This window comes from Tiliqua scincoides, chromosome 1 (genome assembly GCF_035046505.1).
Source record: "Tiliqua scincoides isolate rTilSci1 chromosome 1, rTilSci1.hap2, whole genome shotgun sequence".
In the NCBI taxonomy this organism is placed as follows: Eukaryota; Metazoa; Chordata; class Lepidosauria; order Squamata; family Scincidae; genus Tiliqua; species Tiliqua scincoides.
In genome coordinates this window covers 116,612,062-116,624,705 of record NC_089821.1, presented here as the reverse complement: position 1 = coordinate 116,624,705, position 12,644 = coordinate 116,612,062, and the positions used below count along the sequence as shown (strand labels likewise).

Genomic DNA, 12,644 nt, shown 5'->3' with positions numbered 1-12,644 from the left:
TTTCTTGGTCCAAAATTCTGTTAGATTCAGAACAAGTCTTAAAGGAAGATGAATACAGGTGGTGACTCAGTATCCACGGAGGAATCTGTTCTCGGACCACCACCACCCACCCACCTCCGTGGATACAGAAAATTGCAGATAATGAAATCTGTGGCTTTGGCCCCTTTAAACCCTCTGAAGGCGACCGGAGCAGTGCTCTGGTCACCTCTAGAGGACCTTCTGAAGCCCATAAAGGCTATGTGCATTCGCCTGCAGACTCTGCAGGATTCAGAATGGCTGAAAAGGCAAAAAAACAAACTTCCACTTCTAGTATCCAGAAGGAAACTGGAAGTGATTTTTTTTGCCCAAATAAGGCATTCTGATGAGTGGCAGGAAAGGGGAGGGGGCAGGACCGATGGAACTTGGCTCCACTGGATCCAGAGCCCCATTTCAGACCATATGGTCTGACATGGGACTTTTTGGTTCTGCGTCAGCTTGAGAGCTGCTGCAAAATCAAGTAGCCCCATTGCAGGGCTACTTCCCTTACCCGGGGAAGGGAACCAAAGTCCCCTGCGGGCTGCCCAGTTGTGTGTTGGATGCTGCGGCCCCCATTTTTTAAGACAACTTCATATATTCAATTCTCCAACTTCTTTAAAACAACAACTATAACAACAACCAGAGAGAGAGAGAGTAATTTTGAGAAGGGAGCGAGGTGCATGGGAGCAACTTGGAGTGGAAAAGGACCTGCAGGAAAAGAATTAAACACCCCTCTTCTGTTCCACCGCTTCTTCACTCAGAATCAGTCTCATGAAGTTGTTTTTCATTTAGGAAAAAAAAAATCACATGCTTTATGTGACACGTTTAATTTTCCCTCCAAATTAACTTCTAATTTTTAACTGATGGTTAATTCTGTCATTGTAAGTGAGAAAAGTTTGAGAAAGCATTGAAAAGGATGTGGAAAACTATGAAACAAACACATGCATGGCACATATGATATATGAAGGACAACATCAGATGAATAATTCTGGGATAAAATGTTCAAGTGTTAGAATGCAAAGTATTAAGAAAATAATGTAAACATTCTTGAGATAGTATGTTTAATTTTATTAAAGCTCTTTGAATATAAATGTGAAATGACATTCCATTTGCATTAAAAAAAAACCAGCATAATAAAACTATGTTTCTAGTTCTAGATGCAGAATTAATGCCAACTGTTTTTTTTTCTCCAATGTTAGTATCAAGACCTACAGAAGGAGGAACCAAAGGCTATGTCCCCTCTGTATTTATTCCTGTTTCCAAAATGTGAGTAATTATACTAATTTTTTCACCTAATTATTCCCACGTTAATTGAAAAGTAACATCAGCAAAATTTTGCCCTTGAACTGAGAAGTGAAATTCCTTCAGCGGCTTTGTCTAAACACCGACTCTTAACACATGAGTACTTATCTGTAAGCATCCCTCCACTCACCGGGAAGCCAAAACCTTCCAATTGTAAATTGAAGTTGGCCATTTGCTACTGATATCCAGTCACTGTAATTTGGTGGTGGAGCATGAGATACTGTCTGAGATACATGACAGCATGAGATACATCTATACACTCCAAGATGTTGTAGGGAGAATCCCCACCCAGATTTCAGAGCCTAAAGCTTTTATCCTTCTCCTCTGAGAGCTTGCATTCCCATTGTGCTAGTTTGGGCACTAATTACTGTCAGAGCCAGACAGTTTCAAGTAGGATCTGGATGAACCTGGAAGATTTGTACGTGGTGAGGTTTTCAGTTGCTAGACTCAGTGGCTCCTGGGGTTGTGTGCATGGAGCAGCATAGCGCACACACCATGTGCCTGCACTGTCACCCCCTCTCCAGCGTATGCACGGCCTTGTCTCCAAAAACAGCTCCATTTAGAGCCATAGGAAGGTGGGAGTGGGCAGGAGGGCCAATTTTACTTCATTTGCACATGAGCAAGGTAAGTATGGTCCTCTCCCTCAGCAGAGACAGCAGAAAACCACCACTCCACTGTGGGGGCAGTGTACCCTTCAGTTCCAGCCCCACCTCAGCTATGCCACTGGAGGCAATTAAAGCCTCAAAACACAACATATGGGTATGTAGAGTGCCTCTCCTTTGTCATGGAATAATCACAGTTTGTACTAACCCTCTTGGATTGGGAGAGGAGCCTCCAGACAAGAGAGTGTAGCTTTACAACAAGCTAAAACCCTAGCAGTTTATCACTAGGGTATGGAAATTCTTGTTCCCATTCACATGGAGGCCCTAGAAGATGAAGAAGTAGTACAATGACAGCACTGTGACCTAGCATAGTAATGGAGGACACCAGGGCCCAATGATAACAGAAATGTGTCATTCCATCATGTGCTACTTATTAAGATGCAAATTGTGTTTGTTTTTCTTAAGCCTGAATGATTCCACAGACCCACCTTCTCCATCAGACCTTCTCCCCATGTCTCCAAGTGTCTATGCTGTCTTGAGAGAACATCTAAGTCCTACTGTTATGGAGACTGCTGTATGTTGCAAGTTTTTTCCTTATAGATAAGCAGTAAGGTAACAAGAGTGGCATGTGAGGAGTAGCCAAATTCTAGGTTAGATTCTAGGCAGTTCATGCAACACACAAAGATTTATTGTTCCTATGTTTTTAGCATTTGTCCTGAGGTGGTATTATCTTAGTTGAATGACTATAGAACTTGCAAATATATTGAAATGCTGCTAACATTTTTCTGTTGGGATTGCCTTTGTCAGGGACACCACAACAGCCTGCACAAACATATAGTATTTACCTTGCTTTGCTTTATATTTGCTCATTCGTATGATTGAATGCAAAAGGCCTACATTCTTGAGGTGAGAACTACTTGGAAATAAAGAAACCTAATTCATAGCACAAGAGAAAGCATGGGAATTGCTTTTGGAAGAACACTCACTCAAAGGCACTCACACAAACAGGCTGCCCATAGTTTGCTCACAGGCTAATCTGGTCCATAATAGTCTATAAACTTGGGTGTAACAGGAGTTTCAGGACTGGCTCAAGTTACATTGATACCTCTGGCAAAAATAACTTTACCTCCATTCTCTACTCTCTTGTTTTATGCCAAGCAGTTGGGGAGGGGAGACACTGTGTTTCCTCTGCAAAGATTTTTCTGATTGTAGCCCGTTTCATACGTATGCAGTGGTAGGAAGAGGCTGCAACTGAGGAAGGGTGCAATCCTAACCCACTTTCTAGCACTGACATAAGGGCAATGCAGTTCCAAGGCAAGGGAACAAACATACTCTTACCTTGAGGAGGCCTCCATGAGTGCCACTCAACTGCAGGATGCAGCACAAGTCCCATTGGCACAGCTATGCCAGTGCTGGAAAGTTGGTTAGGACTGGGGCCTAACCAAGTGCGTGTATGGGGCACATATTGGTCTCAGATACTGTCACAAGGCTTGGAGGTTGATTGAGGCTTTTCTAGACTATCCATGAATAGGGATACCCTACACATCAAACTGCCTTCCAGGTTCAAGTCAATCCCTTTATGTTGGTAGAATTCCAGTTTGTGGCATATGCAAAAGAAGAGGATTTTAGGGCTATTTGTCATATAGCATCCTAAGGTTCCATCCAGCCCTGCACTGTGTGAAATATGTAGTTTTCCCCATCCTAAATCTCCCATCGGTCAGTTTCATTGGCTGTCCCCTGATTCCAGCATTGCATGAGAGAGAGAGAAACTTATCTGTCTCTACTTTCTCCCCACTATCCCCAATGTTGTACACCTCAGACATGTCCTTTCCCTTAACTGCTTTTTTGGTAAACTAAACAGTCTCAAATGTTGTAGCCTTTTCTTGCTCCAGTCCCAGTGTCATGCCCACTTTATACCTTATTATCTGAGTCAAATAGAAGAGCAACACTGCATATAACAAATTGGGGTTTAGTCCCTTTTATCACTAGGGCAAAACACTGATCTGTTGTTTGTTTCAGATTTTAGTTTGCACAGCATCTAGATCTGGCATTTTCAGTATCTTCAGCAAGCTGTGGTTTGTCTTGATTTTAGAAATACACAAAGCAATGAATTCCTATGAACTGATGTAATCTTGTTCTTCTCTTCTAGTTGAGTTCTCCTTATTCAACTGACTGACAGATACTGAAGATTCTAAAGTCCAGTTGTATATTTTTAAAAATCCCTGAGAGAATATTGTTCATGTTCCCCTTGTAAATATGTTTCCTGGGATCATCTACCTTTTCTTTCATAAATGGTTTAAATCAATATTTACAAATTAAGGAGGTGATGGTAGGAGTTAGATCTTTGTACTGTATATGGAAATAGAGGCAATGAAAAATGAGAAGATGGATGTACTACTGACAAGCTTGGCAAAATCAGACACAGTGCAAGGGAGAACCTTAATCTGACTTCTGCTCTCATTGACACAACATATATAAGATTTATTGGAGAATAATGGTAGAATTTATGCTGAAGTTTGCAATCTTTCTTCTCCCAACAAATGGGGCATCTACCCTTGCATCATTTCTGAATCCTGATCTTAAATTTCTGGCAGGCATTCCAAAACTTATGTTTCAATTAATCTTATGAGATATACCAACAAACGCTATGTATTTTTGCTATATTTTTCATCTGTGATATGTTGACGCTATTACACCACTCCATCATTTTCACATCTCAAACTGATGCGATGGATCCCCAAACAAAATTCCCTCCCACTTCCTGATCCAGGTAAGCTACAGCTTGGCATTGTTTGGATTGGACAAACAACCATCTGTGAACAAGGTCATACTCTTCATATATACACAAAACAAGGTCAATAGCTCTTGAAAGCACACAGTAATTGGATTTTGTTTTTGTAAAAAGAGCCTTCTCTGGTTTCTTGTCAGACAAATGTCCTCTCACAGCTAGCTCTTACAAGTAGAATCATTATAGTCATGGAAGACAAGTTGTATTTTTTGAACCACATGCTGATTTCTTAGCAATAAATACTGTTTTACTGTATTCTCTTGCCTCAGTTTATACTTTAAAATCACCTACATGATTAACTTACAGATGAGCAATATGTGTACATGGTTTGGTTTCTTTTTGACAGTCTCTTAATAAAAAAAAAATGTTACTGCATCTTAGCCTGATTATCTTAAACACTGCAAACACCCTCACAAAAAAGGTAGTTGGCAGTGCCACCACTTGAATGCTTTTATTTGTTCAAGTGGTGGCACTGCTATCTATGTTTTTTGTGAGCGTGTTTGCAGTGTTTAAGATAATTTGGCTAAGATGCAGGCAAGTTAGAACAAAACAACTGTTTGACTCCTGGGTTTTTGCCACAAAGCCACTTGAAACATCCAAGTTCTCACTTAACATTGCAGTCATGAACTTGAGTTTATGAACAAAGTTAAAGGGAGGTGTCAGAGAATGAGAGGCAGCAGCCAGTAGGGTCTGTGAACTCCTTTGAGGACTAATGCCATATAAAGATCTTAATTCTCAGTCTATAGAAGGAGAGAAAGGGGGTGGGGAGGCTGCTGATGGAGGGAATAGGATCCATGCAGCCTCCCCACGCAGTTTAATTTCTGCCCCACCAATGCCTTATCTACTTTGTAGCAGGGCTGCAGCAGGGTGTGGAGACTGACAGGGAGCAGTTGCTCTCCAAATGGTCACCGATGGAGCATTCTGCGCAGCTGTTCCACTGTGGCAAAGTGCTATGGCTAGCAACATTGGACTGTCTGTAAATGAGCAAAAGAGCTTACCACAGACCTATAAGTCTACCTATAAGTCAATTCCACAGATAACTCGAGGGCAGGTTTTGAGTCAAAAATCATGGAATTTTCTATGACCTTAGGATAAGTGGGGGGTTAAACTTGGGGGGGGGGTGTATTGTTCTGTCTGATTTTACCGGAGGCCAGATCCTGAAAAATAACCTACCACTATCTGTTACCTAAGAACTGTCGTCTCTAATTTATTAAAAACATAGTAAAAGTTCATGATACATTTTTATTCTTTTTACATTCTGGTCTTCACCACCTTTTTGTAATCACTATCAGAGTAAGTGCACTGTAAACAACATACCAGTAGAACGGTGGTTACCAACCCGGTATTCATGTACTCCCAGGAACAGGACCTTTAGGGGTACTTGAAAAAGAATGGCAAAATGGCAGAAAAAGGCAGGTAGTACTCCAGAATGCCTTGCAAGGACCAGCAAGGCAGGAAGGGAGGTAGCTAGTTGGCTGTGAAAGCCCCACCTAGCTAGTTATTGGTCATCAATTCGTGTATGAAGCAGTGATTGAAAACCAGCACAGTAAAAAAGCTGAAACATAATATGGAAAGTGATCAATCACCCAGAATTTCTCATCACACTTCTGGTGCAAAACTGTGATAAATACATGAAGTCTGGGCTTTCATATAGAGGAGATGAGGGCTTGTATTATTAATTAGCAACATTTTGCTAATATGAAGGGTACAATTTATGGAAATGGGCTGCCAAGGGATATGCAAGTGAAAAAGGTTGGAACCACTGCAGGAGAACCAGGAATCAAATCCACCTTTAAGGTGTCTGGTGTGTTAAGCCAGAAGCTCTACATACAACATACAACCCATAACACATAACTGAGAGTGTGCAATTCAATTCACAGCAGAGAGATGAAACTGCATATATTTGCGACCCTTTTTACTCAGAAGTAGACCCTCTGCTTTCTATGGGTGTTATTCTTAAGTAGTGGTGCATTGAACTGTAGCCTGGGACTTTGCTTCAAATGGAAAGGAGGATCCTATCCTGGTGTTTCAAAAAACAGACTTGCTTTGCAAACATTTGCAAAGCAGAACCAGGCTGCAGCAGAAGGAAGGAGAATAAAATATTGACTTTGGCTGGAATTTCCCGGTGAAGTTGCTGTAGAAACAAATTGCTTCTAATGAGCTGTGCCTGCCTGCTGCTTGAGAAAGAAACAAAACTTTTCAGACATGAAAGGCTCTGCCCTCTGACCCAGAGATAAGGCAAAGTGATAACTGGAGCTTGATTACTTGGCAAAAAATTTAAGTACTATAGGCGAGTGTCTACTGTAATTACTGACAGATGTAATTACTGTCAGTAATTATGCCTGTAATTATGAGTGTAATTACTGACAGGGCTCTTGTAAGGGTTACTGACATCATATACATGAAAAATTTTCAGCATGACAGAAATTCTAGGTATTATCCTTGAACATGCAATAGTGCTCCATATAGCACTGCCCATCCTTCAGGGCTGCTGGTGTGGAACAGACAGAGGTAAGCAGAATTAACTATGCATGTAATTCATGTATAGCGGTGTTCGTTTCTGGTGAGCAAAATAAGTTTACAGCCTAAGTTTTACTAAACACAATGAGCTTATTTTGGAGTAAATAACACCATTTTCAAACACCTCTATCCCTGTGGGATCCCTGCATGTAGAAAGGAAGTCTTCTTTTTCTTGAGCAATACACCCCCAACCACTGGAACATGAGGTCAACAAAGTGTGATGTGTTCAGAAAAGCCTATAATTTTTAATGAATCAAGACGAGTATTAAGAACAACCGCAAATGCATAGACAGAGCAGCTAAAAGGGTTGGTTTTCCCAATGTGTTTCAGTATGAATTAAGGGATATTCAGTTTCTTTAGCAACCAGCTTTAGACAAACAGTTACTTATAAAGGAACTGCATATTCCTTTGATAAAAATTAATATATTTAAGATGCATCTGGAACACCAGTCCTAATGGCTGCTCTAATTTGCCAAGCATATTCATACTTATAGGGACTTAGAGTGCTTTCCAAAATCTCAAAAGTCTTGTCCCTCTTCTCCTGCTGTCATGTTGCTAAGTCTGGCAACAGGACTGTTTCTCACACATAACTGCAGCATGCTACAATGTTCTGGCCATACTTAAAAGAGGTAACATTACCAATGCATTTTTTTTTTTAAGTAAATATTTCAGAAGTTTTACCCCAGCCGGTTGCTGGGGTAAGGGCTAATTTCTCCTTTCAGTGCCTCCTTTTTTTTGAGAAAAGATGGTGGTTAGTTTCTTTATTAATAACAACACACCAGGGAGGTCACATTTTTCTGAACTTAGCTGTACTCATGCTGGTAAAAACGAGGGCATTCTGCACATGCTCAGAGCCTCAGCCACTGATCTTTTTTATCTTACATATTCCAGGATGTGGTTCTGGCTCTGAAACTACGTAGGCTGTGAAAACAGATGAGCCCACGCACAAATCAAAGCGGTCTGCTGCTGGCAAGCAGACATAAACAAATTAAAACAATGCAATTTCCTAGTACTGACAAATTTCATCTGATACAGCCTCACTAACTGGCTTTTATCACCTGGAGAGAGGGTGACCAGATGTCCTCTTCTTTCAGGACATGTCCACTTTCTTAGAAAAAAAAGAACTTAAATGTCCTCCTGTTTTCTGTTTGTGGGCCCCTGCAGGCAGCGCATAGTCTTCTTGTTATTACAAAATTACATACAATATAGTTTTAAATGTAGTAGTAAGTAATATAGTGTTTAAATGAACCACACAAAATCACCATACGAGTGTTTTTAGCTCTTATTTCATCGTGCCCTACATTTTCCTTGGACGTCCTACATTTTGGGGTGCCTTGTCCTCTTTGGCGGTTATGACATCTGGTCACCCTGCCTGGAGAATAACTGAGCAGGTGGGTCAGTGTTAGCTCCCTGGTTTGGAATTAGGTATGTCCTTCCTTTGCTACACATTTCAGTTTGCAGCTCTCAGAAAGACTGACAAATAAGGTCTTTCTCCTACTCTTCCTTTACTTCACTTTGACAATACCAGAGTAGTGAAAGAGAGAGTGAAATCAAGCCTTGCATCCCCTGACCCGATGCACCTCTCCTCGCCTCCCCCCTTCCAGCACTTCTAACTTTCGTTTTTGTCTCACTCAAAGCAGTTCTTGTATTAGTCCCTGTTTCTCATAAAACACGTGGCTAGGCTGTTCTAGGAATACTTCTCCCCTCCCACACCCTGCGGGCACGGTATTAACTCCATCCCTTCTGTGCTCTTACTGGGACAAGCGCAGGAAACTGACCATCTGTGATTAAAACACGTATGACCTTATGTTTTGTGCTATTTAGGGTGCAATCCTAACCCCTTATGTCAGAGCTTTCCATGCAGAGCTGCATCCTGCAGTTGGGGGGCACTCATGGAGGCCTCCTCAAAGTCAGGGAATGTTTGTTCCCTTCCCTCAGAGCTGCATTGCCCTTATGTCAGTGTTGGAAAGCACTGACATAAGGGGTTAGGATTGCACCCTTAGACTGCAATCTTAGACACACTTACCTAGGAGTAAGCCCCGGGCAACTCAGTGGGATTTACTCAGTGAGTAACACAGGGAGCATCGCCTTATAAAAAGTTTATTAATACTGAGTCAGAATTATTGCCCAACAATGAGTAACAAACCATTTCCTAGGAAATAATTTCTCTCTCCATATACTGTGTATCAGTAGTTCTCAAACTTTTAGCACTGGGACCCACTTTTTAGAATGAGAATCTGTCAGGACCCACTGGAAGCGATGTCATAACCAGAAGTGACATCATCAAGCAGGAAAATTTTTAACAATCCTAAGCTGCAATCCTACCCACACTTACCCAGAAGTAAGTCCCACTGACTATCATTGTTAAAAGCATATGCATAGTAGCCTGTTAAAAGTACAGATCTGTAACATTTCCCCCAGTGCAGTCACATACCATGGCAGCATCCAAGTGTAATATATTAAAAATAAAATATTTTGGAGACCCACCTGAAATTGGCTCGTGACCCACCTAGTGGGCCCCAACCCACAGTTTGAGAAACACTGTTGTTTCTTTTGGAGGAAAGGAGGAGAGAAAGTAAGGGGCATAGGTGTGTTTTACAATAGAAGTATGTTAAAAATGCAATAAAAAACATTTAAAATGCAGCATCATCACATCAAACAAGAAGAGAGGAACGAAAGGTCAAGAGAAATTGAGGGTGGCCGATGGAATCAAATATATCTTTATTCTCTCTCAAAACACTAGAAAGGATGAAGCAGGACAATACTCCTGCAGGAGAGAGTTCCAAAGGGAGGAGGCCACCACCAAGAAGCCACTGCCATGTGTCATAAGAACATAAGAACAGCCCCACTGGATCAGGCCATAGGCCCATCTAGTCCAGCTTCCTGTATCTCACAGCGGCCCACCAAATGCCCCAGGGAGCACACCAGATAACAAGAGACCTCATCCTGGTGCTCTCCCTTGCATCTGGCATTCTGACATAACCCATTTCTAAAATCAGGAGGTTGCGCATACACATCATGGCTTGTACCCCGTAATGGATTTTTCCTCCAGAAACTTGTCCAATCCCCTTTTAAAGGCGTCTAGGCTAGACGCCAGCACCACATCCTGTGGCAAGGAGTTCCACAGACCGACCACACGCTGAGTAAAGAAATATTTTCTTTTGTCTGTCCTAACCCGCCCAACACTCAATTTTAGTGGATGTCCCCTGGTTCTGGTATTATGTGAGAGTTTAAAGAGCATTTCCCTATCCACTCTGTCCATTCCCTGCATAATTTTGTATGTCTCAATCATGTCCCCCCTCAAGCGTCTCTTTTCTAGGCTGAAGAGGCCCAAACGCCGTAGCCTTTCCTCATAAGGAAGGTGCCCCAGCCCCGTAATCATCTTAGTCGCTCTCTTTTGCACCTTTTCCATTTCCACTATGTCTTTTTTGAGATGCGGCGACCAGGACTGGACACAATACTCCAGGTGTGGCCTTACCATAGATTTGTACAACAGCATTATAACGTCCCCACAAGCAGCACTTCAGGCAGTGGTAGAAGATGTGAAAAGCTTTCCCCAATGGATCTCTGAGCATAGATTCACATGCACACATAGCCAGTGCAGCCAGATACACCGGTCCCAAGTTATTCAGGATTTGAAAGGTCATAATCAACACCTTGAACTGCTCCCAGAAACAAATCAGCCAGCAATGCAGTTGGAACAACACAGAGGTGAGGCATGATCATAACATGTCACCCCTCTTAATTCCTTCATCACTGCATTCTGCAGGAGTTGAAGCTTCAAGGACAGCCCCATGTTGAGTTCATTCTAGTAATCTAACCAAGAGGTGGCCAAGGCAGGGATAACCACAGCCACATCTGCATACAGTAGGCATGCAGCAGGCAAGCCAATCAAAGTTGGGCAAAAACACAGGTGGCCTCAGTCACCACAGCTGAGTTCAGAAGTACTCTCAAGCTGCACCTTTGCTCTTTCAGGGGGAATGCCATGCAACCCCACCCAGAACAGGTAGGCCCACCAGCACCTCTGAGAGGAATTTTATCAGGAGGTACAAAGTTTCTTTTGGGCCCTTCTCTTCTCCATTGGATCATAATATCAAACGAACATTGGATCATGATTTCTATGAATTATGATATATAAAACTATGTAGGCTAACACAAAATGTGAGTGCTAGTCTTCACTCAATAAATGCAAACATTTTCTCAGATCTCAGTAAATTTCTGGCTCCCCTCCGTTGGCTCCCAGGCCCCCTTCTGGACCCCAGGTGCAGGTGCCCTGCACCCAGGGCCCATGAGAGGGAGGCAAAAGGGGTAATTTGTACCTGGGCCCAGGTTCAAAAAGGGGGCCCAGGAGCCAAAGGAGGAGGCCCAGAAAATTCCTGGGATCTGACATTTTCGGATCTCACCTGAATTCACTGACTACGTGGGATGCTGGGTGTGCAGTGGCAGCTGCTGTCGCAAGCCATATCTACGGTGCCAAGGAATGCATACATGACACTCCTTAAGGCTTGTGGATCTGCTAACCATGGATCTGCTTACCATGAAGGAGCTCTGGGACACAGTTGTGAGGCTACAGCTGCAGCAGAAGCAAGTTTTGGTACAAACAGGACACTTTCTATTCTAGTGTGAACCTAAATACAGGATGCTAATTTTCTGCAATGATTTTCTCTATTTAAAAGATTTTAGAGAGACTTAGGAGTGTGTTGGGTTTTCCGTATTACTGTACCTAGCTGCTGATGCTACAAGGGCCGGATCACTTGGGCTCCTTACTGATATACCTGCTAGATCTGGGCTCCAAAGACTTTTCTGGCTGTCGCCACCCTTCCCCCCTGCCCTGTTTCACCCCTTTCCCAACCCCGTTGGGAAGGGGCTCCAAAGAAAATTTGCATCCCTGATAAAATTCCTCCTGGTGGCCCTGCCTGCACCCCCCTCTCATGGGCCCTATTGTCACCAAATCAGCAGGAGAAGCTGGTCCTGGTTTCGTTTCAGCTTCAATGCCAGTGCAAGGTATCCCCACCATTTCCAGCAGGGGGAGGCCAAGCCATGCAAAGCACCTTTATGCTGAGGATGCCTAAGTGATGCCAAACCCCCTCCCTCAGTTTCATGCCCATGCTAGCAAAGGGACAGCATAGATCCCTGTGGAACATCAGCACCAGTCAGAGAAAGAAGCTTGCAAGGCACGGGCTCCAATAAGGGACTCAGGCAGCTTTCGCAACTTGGCCAGAAGCCCGCAAAGAGAGGAAGCGGGTGAAGAAACACCAGGAGGAGGGAGGATAGGCGGCTGCTGGTAACAGCCTTGTTTCGCACAGGGCATGCATTCGGTCCATTGGTTGCTCTATTGTGACGTTTTTCAATGCGTCTCGCTGATTGGATGCCTGCCTGACTCTATTCCTATTTCCTTGTCAGAATAACTTTCGCTT

At 42.9% G+C, this 12,644-nt stretch overlaps 1 protein-coding gene across 1 annotated transcript in view; it reads left to right on the top strand.

Moving 5' to 3' along the window:
- The window catches only part of STAT4 (signal transducer and activator of transcription 4), a 46,268-nt gene extending 41,345 nt beyond the window's left edge, over window positions 1–4,923 (top strand). Inside the window, exons 22-24 of the mRNA XM_066635671.1 lie at window positions 1,215–1,281; window positions 2,385–2,493; window positions 4,069–4,923. Coding sequence (XP_066491768.1) covers window positions 1,215–1,281; window positions 2,385–2,493; window positions 4,069–4,095 — 203 coding nt within the window. The 3' untranslated portion in view covers window positions 4,096–4,923. The remainder of the gene's footprint in view (window positions 1–1,214; window positions 1,282–2,384; window positions 2,494–4,068) is intronic.
- The last annotated feature ends 7,721 nt before the right edge of the window (window positions 4,924–12,644 follow it).